General features: G+C 42.0%; 1 protein-coding gene across 3 annotated transcripts; it reads left to right on the top strand.

Moving 5' to 3' along the window:
* Positions 1-16,696: 16,696 nt before the first annotated feature.
* LOC109984123 (SLIT and NTRK-like protein 5) lies at positions 16,697-23,282 on the top strand. 3 transcript variants are annotated; one of them, XM_020634145.3, is made up of 2 exons: positions 16,697-17,648; positions 19,505-23,282. In XM_020634145.3, the coding sequence occupies exon 2, from the start codon at positions 19,566-19,568 to the stop codon at positions 22,191-22,193; it is 2,628 nt and encodes an 875-aa protein (XP_020489801.1). In that variant the 5' UTR covers positions 16,697-17,648; positions 19,505-19,565; the 3' UTR covers positions 22,194-23,282. The 3 variants fall into 3 exon arrangements, with proteins under 3 accessions (XP_020489801.1, XP_020489802.1, XP_065808006.1); XM_020634146.3 differs by lacking the exon at positions 16,697-17,648 and adding an exon at positions 18,038-18,841; XM_065951934.1 differs by lacking the exon at positions 16,697-17,648 and adding an exon at positions 18,911-19,180.
* The last annotated feature ends 1,592 nt before the right edge of the window (positions 23,283-24,874 follow it).

The following is a 24,874-nucleotide window of genomic DNA, read 5'->3' as shown; positions in this document are numbered from 1 at the left end:
TCTGGCCTTTTCTCAGAGTTTTAACCATGTTTGAGGGACCGAATTGTGCGGATAAATGCTTTTTTTTTTTCTTCTTATCCACACTCCCTGGCTTTGTGATGCAACACCTCAGCCAGCTCAATGGTAAAAAAAAAAAAAAAAAAGAAGAAAAAACTCAGAGTGAGTCAGACATGTTTCGCAGACTGTGAACCAGACCCTGGAGAGGGTTTGCGAAATAAGTGTGCGAGATAAAACACAGAATTGAAATTTTACAATAACCGAGGGTCAAGCGGGGCGCGCTTTGTTGGCGAGTGCCTGCAAACGAAAGAGTATCTGAATGTTGAAAAAGGAAAGTTCCTTTCATTTGGTCTCCCTCCTCCTCGACTGAATCAAATCTGTCGGCGGCTCTCGGTACAAAACAAAAAGCCACATGACATCACTCATGACATGAATGCTTAATAATCTGGTTTTTAAAATCCATTTCTTTGCCTATTAAAGCTGTAAAAGTGCTTTTTTTCTCCCATAATGTTGGTGGCCTTGAGATGCCATTGCCGTTTTCTTAATACAGTCCATCACTCCTGACATCCTATGAAAAAAAAGAATCTTAGTCTAGCTCGACAAGTGTGACTCCTTCTCCTCTCACTCTCCCAAAGAAAATATTTTTTTCTTATTCGCCTCGTGCCTTTTGAATCCTCCACCAAGGCGTCGAATGCCAAAGGAACACTTTTAATTCATCAGCGGGGGGACACTGAAGGCTGTTCTGGATCATTGGACAGGCAGCGTCTGAAGTCTGAAAGACAGAGAGAGAGAGAGAGGGAGTGCCTGGGTAATTTAAAAAGTCTCCGTCATAGAACGAATAAAGGACTTTGCAAACAGCAGAGTAGAAAGACCTCCACCATTTAATTATGAAGTAATTGTAAAGTCTATAACAACAGAGACCTGAAAGCGGGAGGCGAGGGAAGAGGGACCGCTCCATGAAAATGTAATTAGCCGAATATCATCTTGCCTCTCTCTGAGCCACTGTAGAATTTAAGGGGACAAAGAAAAGGGGAAAACAGACAAGTTTCTTTTAAAGATAAAACTAAGCAGGGTGTCACAGTTTAGATCTTCAGTGACTCGGATCAATATGTAATTAACTCCGCAAGGAAGAAACACCTTCTCTCCCCCCGTCTTTAAACTCTCTCTTTAACCCCTCTGTAGTCCAAAGGGGGAAGAAACAACATGTCTGCAGAAAGGCAACACAAGCATTTCCACTTTTTTTTTCTATTTCTATTAAGAACTCCAAAAGGCTGCGGAACAATTCATTTCACCTTTTTTTTTTAAAATTTTTATGGTGGTTCTTTCCCCTTACCTGTGATAACTCTGCTAGAAGTCTTCGGGGAAGGTTGAAATATAATCCTGGTGAATGTTTTTTTTTTTTGGAGGGAGTCAGTGGTTGTAGTTCAAACTGTTGGAACAGATATTGGTGGAGGTGGCGGGACATGAACTTAACTGAACTCCAGCTGCCCTGAAGCACACTACTTATCCTCTACTTGCTCCCAACAGAACCCCGTTTGGGGGAAAATAACTCCTTGCTACTGCAGGGGTAGTGTTGCAGCAATGGACAGTTTTAGAAATACACCAACTTGACTCTGCGTTTTTATTGTAAGGTGTAAGTCTTGAATGTTTTAGACTGCAGAGGGGAACAGCAGAAATCAAGTATATCCTCTGTAAATGTCTCTCTGAGTCATGACTGTCTACAATGAGTGTGAAGCCCGAGTCCCACCAGATGTATTGTTGTTGGACCCTTGTTTACATCATGTTTACGTGGACGGGACAGCCTAGCGTATAAAGCTGTTTTAGTCAAGGAAAAGAAGAATAAAATCACCTACTGACTGCTTATTTGGATGTCACATAAGTGTCTTTAGAGCACGGTGTGAAGTTAAAAGCTAACCAAAGACAAAGACAATTTTTTTCGACACTTGCGCGAAATGGTGCGTTCAAATTCAAAAGTGGAGTGGAGAGGGGTTGGCGGTGTGTCGCTGGAGGAAAGCGGAGGGTTCCGAGTAGCAGAGGTGTGGCCAAACAGCAGTTTGTTTTGGTTTCATGCTAGTGCTCAAGGGCGACATCTACTGGATCAAAAAAGTCACACATTCTTCCTTTACAATAACACCACAAATTCAATTAATCAATAGAAGGGATGAGTCATTTTAAGCCCCCTCATTTTCATACACTTGACTGGGCTTCCCCTTTAAATGAAACCACTGCTCGTTTATGTAAACCCTTTCTCTCAGCTAATGCATATATATGAATATCTCAACTTGAAACTTTTCAAAATCAAGCATTGGACCGTCTCAAAGTTTTCTTTCCAAATTCAGACTCAGCTATAAAAATACAGAACAAGCAGCTTTATTGGAGAACATTCTTTCTTTGTTTCATTTAGCTGTGTCATTGATGACGAAGGCCAGGCTCAGACTAAAGGAGTTTTAAGATCCAGACAGGTACCATTGAGCACAAGGCAAAAAAAGAAATCTGAGAAATGCTTCTTTCAATTCTCATGAAAATGGTAAATGGACCTGAGCTTGTATAGCGCTTCTCTATTCTTCTGACAACTCAAGGAAGTGATGAACATAGAGGTTGCTTTGTAGTGAGACCATTGAAAGTAACTAATCCCATTCATACACATGTTTGCACCGCCAATGAAGCAGTGGGAGCAATTCAGGGTTAAGTGTCTTGCCCAAGGACACATTGGACATGTTGTTGAAGGAGCTGGGGATCAGACCCCTAACCTTCCATTTGAGAGACGGCCGACTCTACCAACTGGTTTAGAAATATTGGGTTTGTCTAAATTATATCACAAAAAGTTAGTCTAAGAACTGGGTTGAAGCAGATGGCTTTCCACAAACGAGTCTGACTCTGCTTGAAGTTTCAGTTTATTTTCCTCGCCATTGTTGAAAGGTGCTTTCCCGTAGTGGATTAATGTTGGGTCGCTCCAAATAATATCCCAAAAAGTTTGTTGAAGATCTGAGACGGGGCGGTTACCCTTTGGTTTTCTGTCCTTTGACAGTTGGGTTATCAAAGCTTCCAAACTCCAAACAGTGCTGACTGCAAAACCCCAAGCTACGGTCTTTGTTTTAGAACTGCAATTTGCATCATCCTCTTTTTACCCGCCAAATAAAGATCCAGGGGTCATTGTGTTGTACACGCATTGTGTCCCGACTGAAAACAGTCGAACCAGCTCCTGGTCTTGGAACGTCATGACAGCCGCGTCCTCTACCGAGCTTCCAGAATGAAACAGCTGCTCTGGCCTGATTGCGTCCTGTCAATGGGGATTGAAAGCTACATACTCTCGTCTATAGTGTGTCCAAGATGACGCTTTCCCCAATGGAGGTATACATTCAATAATTCATTTTTTGTTGTTGTCTGAGACAGAGCAGACATGGTGTGAGGGAGATAAAATGGTGAACTCAATAATGAAAGAATGGATTTCGGGAGATCCCAAACTAATAACAAGAAAGATACTTCTGGATTTATCCAATGTGGCCCTGGAGGGTGGATTCTTTGATGAGATGTGCAGTTTGTAAACCATTAGATAGACCCATTATCAACCCTGTTGTATCAACTGGAATTCAAAAATAGCATTCAGTTCTCTATTTTAGAGATGTAGTTTCTTTGGACTGATGTATTTTCCGCGATCATTCCATCTGTATGTCATTGTTGAACATCTCAAAATCAATTGCAGTTGCAAGCTGGTATCAGTTACATAAGTGCGGCCAGAAACTAATCTTGTGCTATAAGGCTTGGCATGCAGTTGGCAGTTCTGTTCATCCCAACATGGCAAAGTTTTTGTTAAGTGCTTGAGTTTTACAAGTCCATTTACCATCTACTCAATCCACTGGAAACCCAAATCGTTTTACTTTTAACTATGTATTCCAGAGTCTTGTATTCACAAAGTTCACCATAAAAGTTGATAGAAAACTTTAAACCCTAATTGTAGCGCCTTGCGGTCTGTGACTGTGACACAACTGAGTATGTTTAAAAAAAAAAGTCTTAAAAAGCAGCGATGAGAAAATGTTTGTTGTGGTCTAAAACTTGACGCCCAATGCTAGTATCTTTTGCTTGCTAGCTTACACATTTGTTTTAAGAGCAAGAATGGTATTTGATGTGACAGCAGCTGTTTAGAATTATGTTTGAGCATGGTTGCGTCCTCTGTGTGTATATATATGTCGATATATAATATATGTAGATATTTGTTGATTTGAAGTTTAATCCAAAAAAACAAAAGTTGGTTTGAGGATGTTTGGCATCTCACTCGGAAGTCTACTCCAGTCCAGAAAAAGTGAATCAGAACTGAACACTAAATTTGGCAACTTGCCATTTTGTGGCTGAATTAAAAAAAAATCAATGTGTTTTTATATGTCTTCACGATGATATATGAAATCACTGTGACCTTTCCCTGGGTGACTTTATATTTCCCACTTCAAAGAAAAAAAAAGCTACCTTGGAGACACATTTCCGTTTGCGTTAGACAAGCCTCCTGTAGTCTCAGTGCTATAAATAATGTACTTTTTTTTTGTCAGCAGTGTTTGGATGTATCGGAGGAGTACCCCCCCCCCCCACCCCATCTTTTCCATTCCTCTTTCTTTCACACACACACACACACACACACACACACACACACACATTCACTCTGTTCCCCCCCTCTTCCACATGTCAAATAACATGACATTCAAACACTCAGCATGAAGCGAAATCTCCCTTTAGATCTCCTCCCGAATGATTGAAGTTGACATTGAGTTGTGAGGCACATTACTCCTTTTCTTTTTATGAAAAGTCACTCCCGAGAAGTGAGACTATGGAGGCATGAGGAAGGGAGGGGAAAGGAAGAGTAGTCTTATGCTAATGGACTCTCTAGGGGGGAAAAGAAAAAGACTGGGCTGATTGTGACCTCACAATAACTTGGAAAGGAAGCATGACTCACGAAGAAACCCCACAACACTGTGTTTCTCCAGCTTCCCCTGACACTGATGAAACCATTAATAACACTACAGCCTAAATATAAGTCATTGTTTGCTGAAGCATATGCGGAGAAACACTGCTATGTATTTTGACAAGGGGGGTTATTAATTATTCATCATGACTGTCAAGCTAACCGCCTGTTGCTGCGGAATTCTAATATCTAACAATGATCGGGCTTAAAAAGAATAATTTTTTTGTGGCAGACAATCAAATCCGTTGAGTCTGTTGTGATTTATCTCACTTGGATTTACACAACGGGCTCGCCAAGATATAAATTGATCTTTATATTCTCTGGTCATTAAATACTGCAGAGAAAGGCGATGCTTGTCAATGCTTGGGACCCGAGGCCAGTAAGGGCCCCCCCCCCCCAGCGAGGGCTGACAAACTTTAAACCGCAGCAGTAGCTGAAAACGTGCAATTTTTGCAATGACAGTAGGAGACCTCCCTAAAGGGGCCCCCCATCTGACGGCAAATACTGTCATTGCCCTGCTTAGCAGAATGACAGTCAGTTAAGGAACATGAAAAGGAATTATAAAAGAAGAGTAAGAGTGTTGAGACATTGGCAGACGGATGGTGGATGGAGGGGCCCCCAGTTCATTTTTGCCTAGGGCCCCAACGGACTCTGTGATCTCCACGCTTTTCACTGGTCAAACTTTTGGATTTATTCTGACTTTATTTCAGTCTTTTCTTTTCTTTTTTGCTTAATGTATTTTTCCTGTTTAATTAGGTACAGCGTTTGACTTTTTACTTGCCTTGATTTATGTGCTGTAAACACTTTTTCGTTTTAAATCGTGGAGAATTTGCTCATTAATTTTCTGGCAGAGAGTTAAATTTTTAGACCCCACAAGAATTTTAACAAAATTGCCTCAGATCACTCAGGGGACAGAGAATTTTCACAATCAATTTGAATCAAATAGAAAACTAATTTCATAAAATAGAAAGAGAATCATGATTAGAGGTTCTTTTCAGTTAAAAATCCCCACTTTTAATAACTTACAATTACAAAAGAGATGAACCAACAAATGGCACTGGCGCAACACAATTTCCTTAAAACAAATTTGTCTTCCAAAGTCGACCTTTGAGAATAATCATTTGATAATTAGATCTGTCCCAGTCATTTTTCAAATTTTCAATTTCCGAGACAACTGCAAAAGTCACCAAAAAATGGTTTCCTGGAGAATTATTGTTCACTATAGGAAGCGTACAATGCTAAATTGTATCCAGTGATGTTTGGTTGGCTTCAGAGGCGGCTACAGATGGGTGGCCTGGGATGGCATGGGCCCCACTTAAAATTGTAATGGTCACCTCAAGTGCAACCCCAAATCCCAAACTACAATTGTTTATTTACCTTTAGCAGGACTTAAGTTAAAATCAACTTTTCTGGCTGTGTTGCAACAGGCTGTTTATTTTATTAAACACTGCTAATTAATGTATTTTTGCAGTAGTAGACAGTGTGCAAGAGTTTGCATGCAATTTTCTAAGTACTTGAAATTGTGACTTAGTACATCTCCTTTTTGAGTCCTCAAAGAATGCTAAGATAAGATGATGTATATGCAAATTTGTGTTCCTTACAAGTCCACATCATTAATGGGGACAGAAAGGGAAAATATATGACATTCATATGTGTGTGCGCACAAACTTCAGGCCACCCCAGTCAGAAAAGTCCAGATACGCCCCTGGTTGGCTACCAACGCTAAGGCCAATCCAATTTTTGTACACAAGTAAGAATAAAAATTCAGGAAACCAATGAATACACTCATTAGTGTTAATTAAATGACAATCAAGGGGGAGTTAAAATGGAAGGAAGTATGTTGTAAAACTAAATTTATATGATTTATGAAAGAGTAGAATTCAAACAAATACCTCTATTCTGAGCAAATGCCTACATGGAGAGTAGGCAGTAAGAGTTATTCAGACAGTGAAAGACTGACAGAGTTTTTACAGGAGGTAGACAAAAACCGTTGAGGCTTATCGCCAAAACTTGTCAGTCAAAAAGGGTATGTGAAAAGGCTTGTTTTAGTTTGGGCTTAAACATTGCACAGGTCATGTTCAACCCAAGGTCAACCTTTGCACCAATTTTCTCCATTATTGTTCAGTTTTTTCTTTGGTAGTTGCAGGCAATAGAATGGAGCCATAGGATGTTGTTCAGCATATTTAAAGCATGTTTAATATAGATTTATATGGTGTTGTTTTAATGTCATGTTGTCTTTTTAACACTGACGGTGTACTAAACAGTCTTTTCTAGGCCATAGCAGTCTTCAGCTTGTTTGGCCTCTCCATCTAGGCCATCGGGGGAGTCCACCGAGGGCTAGACAAAATCCTGATTCCAGATACACGCACACAAGCTTGATTCCGGCATGAAGCAAGTTGCTCTTGTCAGCGCACCTAGGGGATAGCTTCAGCCACCAGCCGCCAGTCCTCAAATCCACTGACTGATCCAATGCCCAGACTGTCGGGCCCTGTCCAGCCGATGCACAATTTTTCAACCTTCACTTGCTGCTGCACAGCCTCGAGTACTTTTTACTGTGTCTGTAAAAGCAGCAAGGGTGAATTAAAAGAAAACAACAAAGCACTTACACGGCTTGAGAAATCTCACCAAACGAAAGAAAAAGTGGAAAAAAAAAAACGACGGAACATCACACCCTTTTAATCATTAAAAAGGCATGAGAGAACTGGAGTTTGGCACCTGAGGCTTGCTCCGATTTTGAACAAAAAATGTGCGCTTTTGTCTTTGAAGTCTCGCTGTTCCCTTGAACGCCGGAGCATCTAAACATCGCTAATTGCTAGGAAAATATTGTTTCTGAGTTAGTGTCAGAAGGTTGGTGGCAACAGCTTTCCTTCCCGCCGTCACCCTGTTAGAGGGAAAAAAAAGCGTCTGATGCAGCGAGGGTGCTGACATATCGAGGCAGAAAAGGGCTCCAAGTCTATGTCGCTTTATCTGACTTCTGATTCCAGACATGTGAAAGAAAAGCGGCTAACTGAATTGATTTGTACACGCTGATATTCTCATTCCTACTTTTTGAATATACTGTAATTATCTTGACTATTTAAATAGAGGGCAAATGGTTCCTCTAGTGACTCGCAAATCCATTATTGCCTGCCTAATTGGCTTGGCAAGCCTCGCCCCCTCTTTCCCTTGCTCGTTCGCTCAAAGATTAAAATCCAGCAGTGATTTTTAATTTGAAATGGGAGAAAGTGCAGTCAAAATGTTTTGCCTGAACACGGGGAGAAAAAAGAAAAAGAAAGTGAAATCTTATTTAAGCGTTGCACGGCACACAATGTGCATCAGTGAACTCTGCCCCCCCCCCCCCCCGATGAAGACACATGACTGAGTTTATCTGGTACTTGGAAAAACACAAAATCTCTGGTGTGAAAGACTTTTCTCTAATTCATATTCCCACTTTAATATTTCCTTCCTCGGTCGTATGCAAACACGTCGGCTCTGAAATTCAACAAACAAACCAGAGATTTCTCCAGAAAGAGGTCATTAAGTGAAGTCCGTGCTGAGAAATATGCAAAAAATAGTCCCAGTCAGTTCATGTTTTGCTAGAAGAAAAAAACAGCCTGCGTGCCTTGTAAAGACCCACATGTGACCTTATATCTATTTCTTGTACCTGCTTGTGTTTTCCACCCTGAAGGGCTTCCAGGAAGTGGGGATAAGTTTAGATGGAAGCTTAGCCACACGAAGCAAAGGTAGAGCTTTGCACTCATGACGTGATTCCAATGATTTTAATTCATCTAATTGTGACCATTTACAGGACTTTGGAGAGAATGGACCAGATCTTACTTAGGGTGGTTTCACATTAGGGACCCAGGCTCAGATCTGAAACCTTGACCCCAAAGTCTGCTTCATTTGATCAGTGTGAATTCAAATGTAACATACTCGTACCTAACTCGGGTACTGTGCTCCAGTCCCCTTGAAGATGTGATCTCGGGGCATGATTCATGTGTACTCGAGCACGGTCCGCGGGAGATGAGGACGCAACCATGCTCAGACATAATTCTAAACAGCTGCTGTCGCATCAAATACCGTTCTTGCTCTTAAAACAAACGTGTATGCTAGCTAGCAAAAGATACTAGCATTGGGCGTCAAGTTTTAGACCACAACAAAACATTTCGCATAGGTGCTTTTTTTTTAGGTGCCAGAGGACATTCAAGTCTTTATGCCAAATATGAAGCAAGAACCAGCTATTTTTAGCATAGCTTAGCATTAAGATAGGAATAAGGCAGAAAATCTAAACTGGATTCTTTCAAAGACTTAAAAAGGGAAAAGAAAAAAGGAATAATTCAGACAAGTTACTTCTCTCATGTTCTTGCTTCTAAAACAAATGTGTACGCTGGCTAGCAAAAGATACTAGCATTAGGCGCTAAGTTCTAGCCCACAACAAAGTTTGTCATTCCTGCTCTTTAAGAATTGTTTAACATATTCAGATATATCTTTATTTAATTTCCAGTGGACATCTTTATGCCAAATATGGGAGCAAGAACCAGCAATTGTTAGCTTAGCTTAGCAATGAGATTGGAGGCATGGAGAAAAGCTGTGGCCTGGCTCCATTCAAATAAAAAAATAAAAAACCAATAGTGGCTCTTTACCTCCCTGAAAAGCATTTGAAATGTTGTCGACTAAGACATACTCAAGGTTGAGACATAGCATCTCTTTATGCTTGATCCACTTGTTTGCTTGTGTGAGGCCTTTATAGCATATGGAACCTGTTTATGCATTGCCCTTAACAAAAACAGCCTCATCTCTGACCTTGTGTACAACCTTAAAATGTACAAGAAAATATACAGAAGCTGTATCTGGTTGACTTTTAACAGGGCAGGTAGACACCTTTAGATAGAGGGTAGATGTTCCCATGTGTTGGAAACTGGTTTTTCCATCAATGTTGCAGCAATAGTTTGAAAATTATCTGATTCCCAGGCCTTTTGGAGCTCGTGCCCATTTATGATTTGGAACCCATATCGAGCAACCATCTGAACACATTTCCTGCCTGCATTAGAATTCCATTTCCAGGTAGCGTTCCCATCTTTATTGAGAACATTCATGATGTCCTTGCTTTGCTGTGGTACCAATTTAATCCATATCCTGACTTGTAGGGCAGTTGTGGTATATGCTCTCTGGCTTTGCTTGCCATTGGTACGACATCCAATCACCTGCTTCCAAGTAGTTTTCTAGACATAGTGCAATCAGTTCTTTATAGTGTATTCTGTAGATTGGACAATCCAAGCTGCTTTGTATGGATTGTGTTTCTTGTGCCCACCATTTAAGAGTGGAGCTAAATAATGAGTTGAACATCTTAAAAGCACCAACATGGATTTAGCTCGCTAATGATTGGTTTCCTGACAGAATGATTAACACACAGGTCGGTCAGTTAAACTTACAAAAGCACACTTTGTAGCCCGGGCTCCAAGCCCTAAAGTGCTCTCATAACCTTAAAAGCCTTCACGCTCGCTGACTACAGTCAAACGAATGGACTTGACTCAGTTATGGTTTGCTGCTTTTGTTCCCCAGCGCAGCCTGCTAATAAGTCAATCCCGTCCACTCCCCGATACAGCAAGGATGTACTTATCGCATTGTCAGCAGCTCGTTTCATTATGGTCAACCCCCTGGTAAAGTTTTGCATGTTACCGATTCAACATTTTTAAATTACCTTGCGCATGCTGACTCAAGCCAAGTCATGGTGAAAAAAAAACAAAGGAGAGGGCTCCCTGTGCAACCCCTCATCCTGCTTTGACCATCAATCACGGCTGTCAGAGCAGCTGCGTGCGCTCGCTCTTTGGTGGGAACTCACACCGGAGCTCTACATCATCCCGAGCTGTGATGAATGCTCAGGCTTTAGCCTCTGTGCTTTTGATTAGAGGGCCGGGCCATCGACAGGTAGCATCGTGACAAAAGCTCTAGTCCTAGGAAGATCAAGTGTTATCATGGGGTTGATAATAATATGTGATTTCTCATGGCTTGACCTATTCCAAGTGCAAGGTCCATGCTTGCAAAGAATCAAAGGAATGCCAGATGGATTTTCTTCCAATTGATTTGAACCTGACAAGCGTCATGACAACTGCAACAAAAAGAATGGAGCATTGAGTTTGAAGAATTTGGTACTTCTGTTGTCCACTAATGGCTGCAAGACGTCAGAGTGTGATGTAAAGAGATCGACCCAGCGAGGAAAAGAAGACACAATTATGTCCTTGGAAAATTCCAAATATCCAACTTAATTAATAGAACTGAGAACTAAGAATATTTTAGTCACTGTATCCACATTTGCTTATAAAATATATAGTGTTTTGTTTAAGATTTGTATTATAACCTACTTAAAAGATACCATTTTGATCTGTACTGGGTTTTGGAATCTAATAATTGTCTTTTATGACTTCCTGTGTAGAAGACTGACGTGATGTCTAGTAGTTTGACTTGCATGACTTCTCACTTCCTGTTTCTGCCCTCAACTAGCCCTTGCATTTTCTAGACAGTGTAATCATCCAAGAACATGCTTTGTTGTCAATGTCAGAGCACACAGATGTGAATGTTTTTGACGGACTGTCTGTAGGATCTGGTATGTATTATATCGGAGTAGACAGAGAGGCATCTCAGGTCAGAGATAATTGGTGTTAGTGTTTTAAATATGGCTGTCAAAATGAAATGCAGTCAGGGTTTATTGTATTTGCTTATCTGATCGTTACATTTAATGTGGCACTGGAGAGATGGAATCAATTTAGCTGCTCTGATTGGTGGAGTGACACCAGCACACAGCGTTGGAACGCTTTCACTTCCCCATCCTATCCATCCACGCTTGTCCCATTAGCCTTCATTCCATTACGGGGCCAAATAGGGCTTCCAGGGCTTCGTCATTGTTTATGTAAAGCAATTTCTCCCCGGATAAATTTTCAGTAATTCTTCACTGCATCTTGTTATCAACTCCCCCAGAAGATGTGCCAGTCGGATTGTGCCGTCAAGGGAAAATTGTTTTCTAATTCCATATTATCAGCATTGTGAATGGATCCTGGCCCCAAAGACCCGTCTAGACCTAGTGGGTGATGGCGGAAATTGCTAACAGCAGCAATTGGCCTCTGGACAAACAAGGCAGATGAGACCCTCACAAGCTAATCATAGCACAATGCATGTCAGGCTCTCTGCTGACAAAGGAATTTGCCTTTTATTATAGCCGAACAGGAAAGAATTTCAAAACAACCTCTGCATTATGATAGGTACAAAGGTGAAGAGTATTAAAGCTACTATGAGGCATTTTTAAGTTATTATGAAACTGACTGAAATTCATACTGATGCCTCTATTTGACATACAAAAGTAGTGTGGTTCATTTAAAGCCTGTTAATGCGTCCACAATTTAGGTGTCAGACGCTATATGCAGGGCGCACAGTGCCACAAACAGTGTCACTCCTGTTAGGAGTTTGTAACTGATTATGAAACAGGCTGAAATTAATATAGGCGACGCTCTACAACCTACAAAAGCAAAACAAACTATCAGCAACTAGATTTTTTATTTCTGTCTCGTTAATTTATTAGCTTTTAAACGATGCTTTAGGGTAGGTGTCAGACAATACAAAGGGTTACAGTGATTGATGTGTTTTACTGTTTAAATAAAGCAGAAGGAAATTTCTCATGAGACAAAATTACTTACACATGAATAGGCAAAGTTCAGCAAAGTATCCACCTTGGGGTGAAAAACAGAAATTGGAAGATTATAATGAACGCTGGCTGGAGGGGCCCTCAATTAATTTTTGCCTTGGGCCCCGACAGACCCTAGAATCGCCCCTGCTTGATACATGACCCAAAGTGTAGCGGAGAAACATTCTTACATTTGTGCTCTTGTAATTGCCACAAGTACAGACACCTTAATGAACCCCTTATTGAACTCAATTAAGTTGGCGGAAGTGTCAAATAAAATGTATTTTGTGGACGTTTTGTCCTAAACAACTGTCCAATCAATTGCAAACTAAATGTGATCATATTTGTTAAAGACACATTTTATCATCTCAGATCTATCTCAGATCATCTGTCTCAGCTTAGATCCTCCTCCACTTTCATACGACAGAGTCTCTACTAACCGCCATCAAAACTTGTGTCACACCAGCATGTAAAGACTGAGGTGATTATGTGTTGAAGAATCTTCATGTTCAAGCAGTATTTCCCCCTACTTTCATACTTTGCAAAGCTCTTTGCAAGACCGTTCATGCGTGTCAGATGAAAACAAAATGTTCATTCTTGATTCCTGAAAAGCACATTATGCAAGGATGGTGCTCGCTGCTAATTGCATTACCTGAACTAAACCCCTTGTTCGGAGTCATAAATGCTTGTCTGGCACAGTCGAAACCGCTGTTGCTTGAGCCAACAGCACCAAACCATGCCAAAATGCCAGCAAACTTCCACTCAAATACAAAATAAAGCAAAAAGAACTTATAAAGATTTCAGCGATTTGAGCGGAACCTACATGAAGGTACAGTGTGCTTTGCATGACTTAGCAGCTTGCATGCTAATGCTGATGACATTATAAGAGGAACATATTTCAAAGCATTGTTTTTAAAAACAAGGCAGCTTCCTGAAAAAGACACATGTTAAAGTCACCATAGCATGAACTTTAATTTGCATTTTACAAATTGCTTAATCATTTGTACCAGACCTCATTATGGTATTATGTATTTTTATGCAGACGATCTATGATTATATCTTTAATTCTTATATGAACCCATTAGCCTTCGTGAAGGAGACAATCATGTCCATGTATAAACACACACACACACACACACAGCTACACAAACCCTGGTGTTCACACCAGCAGTGTAAGGGAGTCTACTCTGAAAGACTTATCATGCAGACTATCAGTTAGAACAGGAACCTGCATACACATGCTCGGAAACATTTGCTAAAAAACGTTGGTGCAAAAAAGTTCTAAATCCTGCACAAACACACACCGCCATCAACATCCAAGGGTATCTACCTCTCCCCATCAGCAGCACACAAAGTCGTTTTAGGACAGTCCCTTTCCCTCTCTTTTGATGCTAGCATCCCTCTCAGGGGAGCCGGTCCCCTTCCAGAGGGAAGGTGGCAACACCCCTGCTGCACTACTTTCACATCGTTGTATTCCAGCTGGGGATTCCATAGATGCAGATTTGCCCGTCCCCAAAGGACAGCCCACTGCTAATACGATTACAGAGCTTGAGACTTTAAGATAATTCCATGCATCTCCACGGCTAATTTCAGGGTAAGGCGGGCATGCGTGCCACATCCGCTTATATTGTCGCTCCTCGCCTGCTAAAGAGAGCACAAGAGTTGACTTATTACCACACAATGCTGACTAAGTGGGGAATCTCTTTGGACATGGCGGCCCACCATATGCTAGATTTAATTCGATTATCCATCTGGGCTTTAGTTAAGGGCTTTCAACAACAACAAAAAAAGTTTCTGGTCCCCCAGAGAGAGGGTAAGAGGGCAGCTGTGGATTTGACTCGATTTGCTCTTTCAACAAGGGGCAAATAATAAGCCATGATTCGATGAAATACACAGCGCTTACAGCAACACGGCAGCATTAGCAGGCTTGAGTATTTGGTGCAAAACTGGATTAAGCCTAATCCTTACAGTGCATTCTTGTTTTCTTCCAATGCAGATTGCTTGTAAATGTGTGTTTTTTTTTAAACTATAGGCTTAATCCATGAATCTGCAAGAGATCTGAGGTGTACAAATGAGTGTTTGCTTGACCTTATTTTCACTGATGTAACTATAATACCCTCTCTGTTCGATCATAACTAGGTTAGAGGCTATCTTTGTGTGGAATTTGTTGGATTATGAGCTGCAAAAGTGAAAAGATGTCATTTTTTTTAGAGGACCGATCCAACATTTAAAAGTGAGACGACCATGAATAGAACGACTATGGCAGTCCGTGCGTCTTTCTTTAGGAGGATCGCCTCAACAGTGTGTCAAGGGAAACCCCAAAGAGACAGGCAGGGGAGCACCTACATTGAAGCAAAGGCAGAGGAACACGTATGTGGTGTGCCAAAGTAGTGCTAAAATGAGGTGACTTGATAGAGGAAAGTAAAGCCCTGAGAATTTCTTTAAGTATTGTACCTTTATGTTGTTGTTCTTTTAGCTGTGTGTTCTTTGAAATTAGTTTAATATGTGGAGCAAACAACCCCGTCTACATAGCCATATAGCCTAGGTTCAGGCTTTTATTTTGTATGTTTCTACTCTCTTAAACTGAGAGTACTTTACTTGCTGTTTGAATTCAACCCAGCTTTTATATTTGAAATAGTTTCTGGTAGATCAAGGCTATGACAGTAACTTAACCACGGAAAAGGGAACTTGTTACGGATCAAAAAGTAAAGTAAAACAGCTCAAAGGAACGGTAACAAAATGAAATGTTTGATGACATTGAAAGATTGCACAGTGTTGTTCTTTTCCATTATTACGACTATAGGGAGACACTGAGTAGACATATCTACGGTGCTCTTAAAGGGAAAAAATAATGTGTTTAATTACGATTAAAAATATGTTATGCATTAATTTAAGACCAGAAAGTAACTGCCATTGTATGTGTCACCAGTTGACACTATGGAGAGTGATAATGCTTGTTTTAATCCATATAGCGCCCTCTGCTGGTGAAAGAAAACTTGCTAGTGTAATATAATGAAACACAAATGAAATGTTTTTGGACTTAAATCTAGTAATATCGGCGCATATCTGCGTTAAAAGTAGCCGATACTGATAGTCACAAGTTATGCTGATATCGGCCGATATTATCGGCTGGCTGATTTATCGGTTGGGCTCTAATAAATAAAATTAAAAACCTTGAAATTCCAAAATAAAAAAATGTCAAGAATAATATTTGGGGCTAGATTAGCAACATTCAGTCATTTACTGTTCTGTTATCGGCTGGTTTATTTATCGGTCGGGCTCTATTCAGAACATAAAGAATGTGTACTTCCAACCACTGAACTGGTTGTTTTAATGTAATGTTTATTCTTACTAGTCCAGTCTACTACTGACTTTAACTCTCTCTAAATTAGTATTTTAATTCATTTATATTTCCTTCTGATTCATAAATTGTGTAGTCATCCGCATATATTGGGATAACGATGACCAATATGTCAGAATTCTTTTGAATTAACAGCGTTAGAACTTTTTTTTTTTTTGTCATATTTCTCAAGGAAAGTAATTTTATTTCACGTGTCAATACAGTATTGAATGCCTTGGTGTTTCCTCTGCAAAAGCCGGTATTCAAATGGTTTAATGAATGCATTTTTCCAGCACGTCTGCAATCTTTTGAAGCCTCTCAGAAGGAATATATCTTCCAAGGCGGAATAATAAGGAGACATGATGAATACCAGGATGAGTGTCAGTCGGGCCAAATATGCAAAAAAAAAACACACACACACTGCCTCTATCTCCACGGGAGTATTATGGCGTTATGAAAACAAAAAAATAGATGGTCCAGTCGTGACTTTCAAAAGTGTGGAAATGAGAAGCTTTGCTTTGGTGAAAAAACCTCTGAGTGACAAATCAAATGACGGCTGAATTAAAAGACACTGACTTACAAAGTGCAGCCTGCAAAACACACGCCTGCCAAGATGCCTTTTTTTTTTTCCTTCTCCATCATTGTGCTGCCCTCTACGGGTTCTTCTTCCAGCCTCCCTCCCTTTTTTTCCCCTCCCACCCCCTCCCTTCTCCACATCTCCTCCACATTACCATACCCCCTTAAAGACTATTGCACGCATTAAATTGCTTTTCATTTCCGCGCTGTGACAGTCCTGAGATTGGGGGATTTATGCGTTGTTGTTTTTTTGTTTTTTTTTTCCAATCCACGAGTGATTCCAGCTGTCATACGATGGTAATTGTTTCATAATGTGTTCGTCGCTGTAGGGGATGCGCTGGTTTGTACCAACCAAGATCAAGTTCCACTAGTTGAAACGTCGGTGGTGGTGGTGGTGGAGGAAGATGAAGCTCGTGCAATAAACATGGGATTTCTCATGCCGAGTGAAGGACTGGAGGAAAAGGGTCGGATTCTGGAGGAGCAGACGCAACTGATCTCCGGTCGATTTGGACGCTCCTGCATTTGAAATTTGAAAAAAAAAAAAAAAAAAAAGGAGAGAGACCTTGGGCAAGATCTATACATAAACTGGTACACGCCGCACCACTGGCAGCGAGCAGACAAGGGGGATTCGTGCCTCTCTCTTCCCTCCTGCTTCGCCCAGTGCGCATGGATGAAAGTCACAGTTAAAATGCATGCGGCAAGTCCTGTCTGATGTGGGATTACGGAGTTTTTATTCGCCCCCTTTTCTCCACCATGTTCGAACTTTGGTTCTGGCTCTTTTTCCGAGATGATGCTGCTAAAATCGCTCGCTGCTGCTGCTGCTGCTGCTGCTGGAAGAACACAGGACCCAGCTTTGCCGCGCTGGCTGGCACGTTATTGGCCTGAATGAGACTGTGTGTGTGTGCTCTCCGATCGCCTGGTTTATGGAGCTAAGCACCGAGGAGACTTGACTTTTAAGGATTTTTTTTTTGTTTGTTTTCTTGTTTTGCTTCTTTTTTTTTTTTTTTTTTGTGTCGACAGCCGACGGAAGGGCGGGCGGTGAAAATCCATGTTTCCTCTGAGCTCGGAGGAGAAAGAAGGCGCACAGTCGTGATTTTCGGGATGCTTTGGCGTTTACCGGGATCAGAACGGTAAGAGGACACTGATTTGTTTTTTTCTTTTCTTACTTCCATATCTGCGCCGAGGCGGTTTTTTTTTTTTTGTAGAAAAAATTGGGGATCTGTCCGTGGTGCTGAAATCCCCCCCCCCCCCCCCCCCCCTTGTTCAGTTTGCATTGCTGAAGTTGATCCGGATTTTCGCGATGCTGTTAAGCAAGGTGTCTGCGGGGCTGCTGTGGCCAATAACAAGCATAGCGCCTGCATTTTTATGCCCACATTTATCATCACAGTTTTATTCGTTCCAAATAATCCCCCCCCCCCCCACCCTCCCTCTCCTCCACCACCACCACCACCTCTCTGCGCAAGGATGCGGAGCGAAGATAGGCGCTCAAGTTATCTACATCATTTCCACAGGCGATGGGCATTTCTCGAGGTTTATGATAATAAACTCAAACGTAAGAGAGAGAGGGGGGGGGGGGATGAAATGAAAAGTGTGTGCACCGCTTAGATGGAGCCACCACGCGGCAGGAAGCATGTCCTTGTATGTTGAAATGCGCATACTTTGAGGGAGATTTGCTCGGCTGATGTGTAGGCTTTTTGTGTTCTTTTAAGGAGCGCACACAGACCGAATGTGTGTGTGTGTGTGTGTGTGTGTGTGTGTGTGTGTACGTGTGTACGTGTGTGTACGTGTGAGTGTGTGCGCGGGTGCACGCGCAATCACGCGTCTGTGGCAGAGAGAGAGAGAGGGAGAGAGGAGGGGAAAGATAGAGGGGGAGACTATCTGTAACCTTCTATATAGCAGATGCCTTACAGAATACTTGATTATCGAATTATTTACCCCCCGTCAACAAAAAAAAATGCTTTTTCGATCCGAGATGCGCCACGAGATCATCAACACTTTGCTCATTCGCCTTTGACCAACTCCTCTCGTTTCTTTTTTTTCGCCCGTGGGCAGAAGGAGGGCTGCGACTGTCGCCTTGTAGGCTGATATCCACATTTGCTATCAGCAGGCCGGATTTACAGGATGATCACGGACCGCTTCTCTCAGCCGATGCCTTTATGAGAACCGGCGTCTTTTTGTATGTGTGTGTGTGTGTGTGTGCGTCTTTTTGTTTTAAACCCTGGACTAATCATAACAGGCGCATTAATTCCCCGTCCTCATGTTGTTTGGACGGAGGCGGAGAGAAGAGATCCGACAGTTTCCCCACTGTCGTCGGGTATCCAGGGTGAGTGAGGATTCTTATAGGAGTTGCATCTTGGAGATTCTTTTTCTTAATGTTAGTTTGTGGGGGAGAAAAAAAAACAAAGATTGCATCCCAAAAACAACAACAAAGAAAGCCACCCCCATGCCATATTTATTTTTGCCAGTGAGCCTTTATTTGTGGTCATCCTCAAGGGATCGAATTAGTAAATGACCAGATCTATCAGTCTGCACACCATGGATGGCAATGGCTTTTTTTTCTCTCTCTCTTTCTATCTCTCTCTCTCTCTCTCTCTCTCTCTCTCCCAAGATGGATTGGAATTCAGGCGAGCTATCAAAAATGCGCAGTGGCCATCCACCTCGGGTAGTTATGTTATTAACTTGATTGTATATTATCGAAGTATGCGTTTATGAGGGATCCATCCTGGTCGCTTGTTTCCCCTTTAAAAAACCATAACGACGCCGACATAACACATCTGCATTATGAGCGAGCATTAATAGGCCTACTCGTCTCTGCCCGTGTGTGTTTTTTTGTTGGGAATGCCTTATGCATACTTGTTCATCACGGTCGACAAGAGAGTCGACCGTGTTTGCATTTTTGTTTGTGTGAATCTTGCACTTGTTTCACTTTTGCATCCTATAAAAACCGAACTCGTCCTTTTTTTTCTTCTTCTTTCCCCTCCTTTAGATGACACCTCATACTGGCACCGTCGCGCTTGAGTGAGCTGGGGCATCCTCTCCCAGGAAACATGCATATCTGGATCCTAAAAATAATCCTTCTGATTGCATCATCTCTGGGGCTGGTCGAGATGTATGACAATTATGGGGAGATCTGCCGGAGCCTGTGTACGTGCGAGGAGAAGGAAGGGATCCTGACGGTGAGCTGCGAGAACAGGGGGATCATCCGACTGACGGAGGTCAGCCCGGTGCACTTCTCCATGTACCACCTCCTGCTGACGGGGAACCTCCTGAAGAAGCTGTCAGTCAATGATTTCATCAACTACACCGGGGTGACCATCCTGCACTTGGGGAACAATGACATCTCAGAGGTCGAGTCAGGTGCCTTCAACGGACTCCAAGGATTAAAACGGTTGCACCTGAACAACAACAAGATCGAAGTTCTAAGGGATGACACGTTTGCAGGACTGGAGAGTTTGGAATATCTACAGATTGATTATAATTACATCACCAATATAGAGCCCAATGCTTTGAGCAAGCTACACCACTTGACAGTGATGATTTTGAATGACAACCTGCTCTCGGTCCTGCCCCCCAACATCTTCCGGAATGTTCCCCTTACGCACTTGGACCTGAGGGGGAACAGGTTAAAAATGTTCCCCTACATCGGCCTCCTGGAGCATATGGACAAAGTTGTGGAATTACAGCTGGAGGAGAACCCTTGGAATTGCTCGTGCGAGCTCATCGCTCTGAAGGCCTGGCTGGAGAGCATAGCTTACACGGCCCTGGTGGGGGAAGTCGTGTGCGAGACGCCGTTCAGGCTCCACGGTAGGGACCTGGACGAGGTGTCCAAACAGGAACTCTGCCCGAGAAGACCCCTGGAAGATACAGTCAGGCCTGCGCCCCCGAGCAGCACCAATGGATATTACCAGACCACACCTGCTGCTGTAACAGCCTCCGCAACCTCCTCGGCTGTTTTCAGGTCCTCCTCTAGGCCTACCAAGGGCACAAGGCAATTCAACAGAACTCGGTTAAAGCCCACTTCCCGAATACCAGGTGGCAACCCTTACAATTATGGCCCGATTATTGCTTTTCAGACCAAATCTCCTGTGCCTTTGGACTGCCCCACTGCCTGCACTTGTAACCTGCAGATATCTGAAATTGGGCTTAATGTCAACTGTCAAGAGAGGAAGATTGAAAGCATCTCTGATCTAAAACCCAAGCCATACAATCCGAAAAAGATGTATCTCACTGGAAATTACATCCCCGTGGTGCGGAGATCAGATTTTGTTGATGCCATCGGATTGGATTTGCTTCACTTGGGGAACAACAGGATAAGTCTCATCCACGACCGGGCATTTGGGGATTTAACCAACCTGCGTAGGCTGTATTTAAACGGTAATCTCATGGACAGGCTTACAGGGGAGATGTTTTTTGGTTTGCAGAACCTGCAGTATCTTTATTTAGAATACAACAAAATCAAGGAGGTCGACGCGGGCACTTTCCGCTACCTCCCTAATCTCCAGCTGCTTTTCCTCAACAACAACCTCCTGAAAACCTTACCCGTGGGCATCTTTTCCAGCCTCTCCCTGTCCCGGCTCAACCTGCGCAACAACCATTTCCAAAACCTGCCCGTGAGCGGCGTTTTGGATCAGCTGAAGCTGCTGGTGCAGATCGACTTGTTCGAGAACCCCTGGGACTGCTCTTGCGACATCGTCGGGATGAAGATATGGCTGGAGCAGCTCAGCGCGGGGACCGTGGTGAACGAGGTCGTGTGCGAGACGCCCAGGCGCCACACGGGTATGGACGTTCGCTCGATCCAGTCGGAGTTGCTCTGCCCGGACTACTCTGACACTTACGCCTCGCCGACTCCCCCGACAGAAGAGCCGATGGACGACCGGGTCGTCACCACGAACGCCCCGCAGAAGTTCGACACCCCCAGTAGCACCGTCCCGCTCTCTGTCCTCATCCTCAGCCTCTTGCTTGTCTTCATCATGTCCGTCTTTGTGGCAGCCGGGCTGTTCGTCGTGGTCATGAAAAAGCGTAAAAAGTCCCAAAGTGACCGCACCAGCACCAACAATTCAGACGTCAGCTCTTTCAACCTGCAGTACAGCCTCTACAGCAACAGATCGTGCCCTAAGGTGAAGGCCCCGGTCGGCCACGTCTATGAGTACATCCCCCACCCCATGGGTCACATGTGCAAAAACCCCATTTACAGGTCACGGGAAGGGAACACAGTTGAGGATTACCGTGACCTCCATGAGCTCAAGGTCACCTACAGGAGTACCCCGGATGATGACAGGGATAGCAGTACTATGAGGAGTCCTGCGTACAGTGTAAGCACCATCGAACCACGTGAAAACCCCTCCCCCGTTCAGGATGCAGACCATTTCTTCAGAGGCATCCTCGAGCCGGATAAGCAGCCCCCTCATCCGTCCATGGCATCCATTCCAGCAGGTGCCAATTTAGAGTACAAGTACACAGGGCCTGTGGCGTACACGTACAACCCCAATTTTGATGTGAGACGTCAGTTCTTGCACCCGGAGAGGATAAGAGAAACAGTGCTCTACGGCACAGCACCCAGTACTGTTTACGTGGAGCCCAACAGGAATGAGTATTTGGAGCTAAAAGCTAAACTCCAGTCTGAGCCCGATTACCTCGAAGTTCTTGAGAAACAGACCACCTTTAGCCAGTTCTGAGCAACAGAATCATTGACGTAAAGAAAAAGCATTTTCTCTCTTGACCCTCCTTGGAAGGAAAAAAAAAAAAAGGCCTGGCTCAGTTTTTTTTTTTTTTTTTAAAGGGTGCCTTGGCACAACACAAACTAGCAAATGTGACGGAGTTTGAAAACGGGGTGTGCCGAACAATCTTTATTCTTATTTCTGAAACATGACATTACAGGAATGGATACAGCTTTCTTGAAAACATTGGATGAACAAAATTGCTCTACTTAACTGATGATGCAAAATCTATTTTTCTATGGTGAAGATCGAATAACACACAAAATGTAAGTGTACAGGTAAAAATCTTGCCCAACTTATCATTTTCAGGAATATAACCATACATAAGGTATATTGTGAATCAGAAAAAGAAATGTTTATAAGAATCACTCCTGGACAAAAAAAACACTGTACAGCAGATCATCCAAACTGTGTCGGACTATTTTCTGCTGTAGTCTGTAAGTAAGTATTTATTGATATAATCTGCCATGTCTTTTCAAAAACTTTTGATTCTACATCAATATTACCTGTGTCATCATACTCCATGAATCCTCCTGGGAAAAAAAAGGCTTATGTTTGTAGTTTCATTTACCGTAGCTCTGCATTGTAAAAGTGGCTTTTTTTGAGAGTGGCACACCCCCTTCCCCAATCCCCCCCCTCCCCCCAAAATTTCCAACAACAACAAAAAAAGACTGCGTCATTTGAAGAAGATGATGGAGGATAAAAAAAGTGTCTTTGTATGCTTTCTGCACTTTTTTGGAAAATTGGAAGGCGATGTTAGCCTTCGATGAGCTCTCATAAAGGAGATTATTATATTAAAAATGAATATGGGTATTCATTCTTAATATGTAGAATTGATGTGTTATCAAACCAAGTCCAGAAGTATGAATTATGTTGTGTAATACTGATATTTTAATCAATGTAACACCTATTTTTATACAAGCATTCGCAGATTCTCTATCCCTTATTCGATTTCATTTGTTTCGATTGCTTTGCACTTATTGCACTATATTGACCAAACTATGTTATTGTCATCAAATAAACATGATGTCAGGTTCATATAATGTGCTTATGAGGAAGGTTGGTTGGAAATTAAATGAAGGGGGTTTGGCCCCTGGTGACCCCAATTGGGAAAAGTGGTATAGATAATGAATGGACCAATGGTTTGGTCCAGTATCTGATTTCAGACACCAAACAGGAAGTCGTAGGTATCTTTGGATCTTTTATGCTTGAAATAGGAGTTCCATGTTTAAAAAGTAATGCTTCTTTCTAATCAAATGATAATAATTTTCTATGTTGTGGGCTGGCAGAAGATGAAGATACAGTATATATGCCTCACTCAAAGGGCCAGCGAGTGTCTCAGTGAGGATTACAATCAATGGGTTTCAATCAATGAGCATTATCTGAGGCTGTCCCTCTGCAATTATTCCAATGCAACCACATATGCTGCCTGGCAAGCAACTACTTGGTCATTTATATAAACATCATTACAGTCGACTTGCAATTAAATGCTTTTTTAGCAATATGACAGAGTCGATGGGTTTGAACTTTGACAATGATTAAGACCTACAGCTTCTGGACTCACCATCAGGTGTCTTTGCCATTTCTAATTATGTCACTTTTAATTGGGGTTGGTCCAAGTGGAGCTCTTTCTTAACTTTAAAAAAATACATATCATGGAAGAAAAATGAACAATCTGCTTGTTTTTTTTTCCTTTCTTTTAAGCTTTTGTTGGGAATTTCCATTCCTACTGAAGCCCTGAGAGTATTTGCGCCCATATGTTTAATCGTACACCATTTTACGATGACAACGAGTACGTTACAGTTTTTGTTTTTTTGGAGATCTTATCTCAGTAAGCTCGTTACCTCAGGACAGCCATGTTGGTTTTTCCTGCTAAAAGACGTTAATTCAGGCGTTTCTTCAGGATTCAACGACATTATGTAGTTATCATGGGAAAACCAGCATTGTTATCTGAAGGTAATGGATCAAACCTTCATTTATCATCAAAAGGACATTGAGTAGTCTATCATTTCCAATGCTGTCAAGGTTACACACCACATACAATCAATTACAAAGCCAATAGAAACCAATTCAAACACCTACAATTAGAAACAAAGAGGCTAGAAATCAAAATCCTGAATTATTCAGCTTAGAGTTTGCTGGAGGGCGTTCCATGAGTTTGGAGTATCAAATGCAGATTTACCCAGGTCGCTGGAATAAGTCGAGATCTCATGTAAAGTTTGGTTCTTTCTTCAAACTCTATTAACTCATTATCTTGGAATAACGAAGCTGGTTTTCCCATGTTCATGGGTATATCTCAGTCAGAAAATAAATCCTTATCACTGGAATACCAGCATTATCATTATTACTATTATTATTATTATTATTATTATTATTATTAGTAGTAGTTTTTTTCCCTCAAGATCTTGACTAAATGCTGCTGGTTGTCCTTTGAAAACCAGTTAATTTCAGTCCTGTTATTGGGATCTACATTCCCATCACAATGGTTTAAAATTCAGAATGTTTCTCAATATCCCATGAAAACAGTTTGTTATCACTGGAAAACCGATATTGTTATAGCGAGGATGAGATTAGTCAAGATTTTGAGTGAATTCTGATGGTTATTTTTCCAAGATTTCGACTTCAATCTTATTATCTAG

This window comes from Labrus bergylta, chromosome 24 (assembly GCF_963930695.1).
Source record: "Labrus bergylta chromosome 24, fLabBer1.1, whole genome shotgun sequence".
NCBI lineage: Eukaryota > Metazoa > Chordata > Actinopteri > Labriformes > Labridae > Labrus > Labrus bergylta.
This window is presented reverse-complemented; position numbering and strand designations above follow the sequence as displayed.

Bases quoted from the DNA above. Each gene is read 5' to 3' on its own strand.
- LOC109984123 (XM_020634145.3), top strand. From the start codon at position 19,566: ATGCATATCTGGATCCTAAAAATAATCCTTCTGATTGCATCATCTCTG.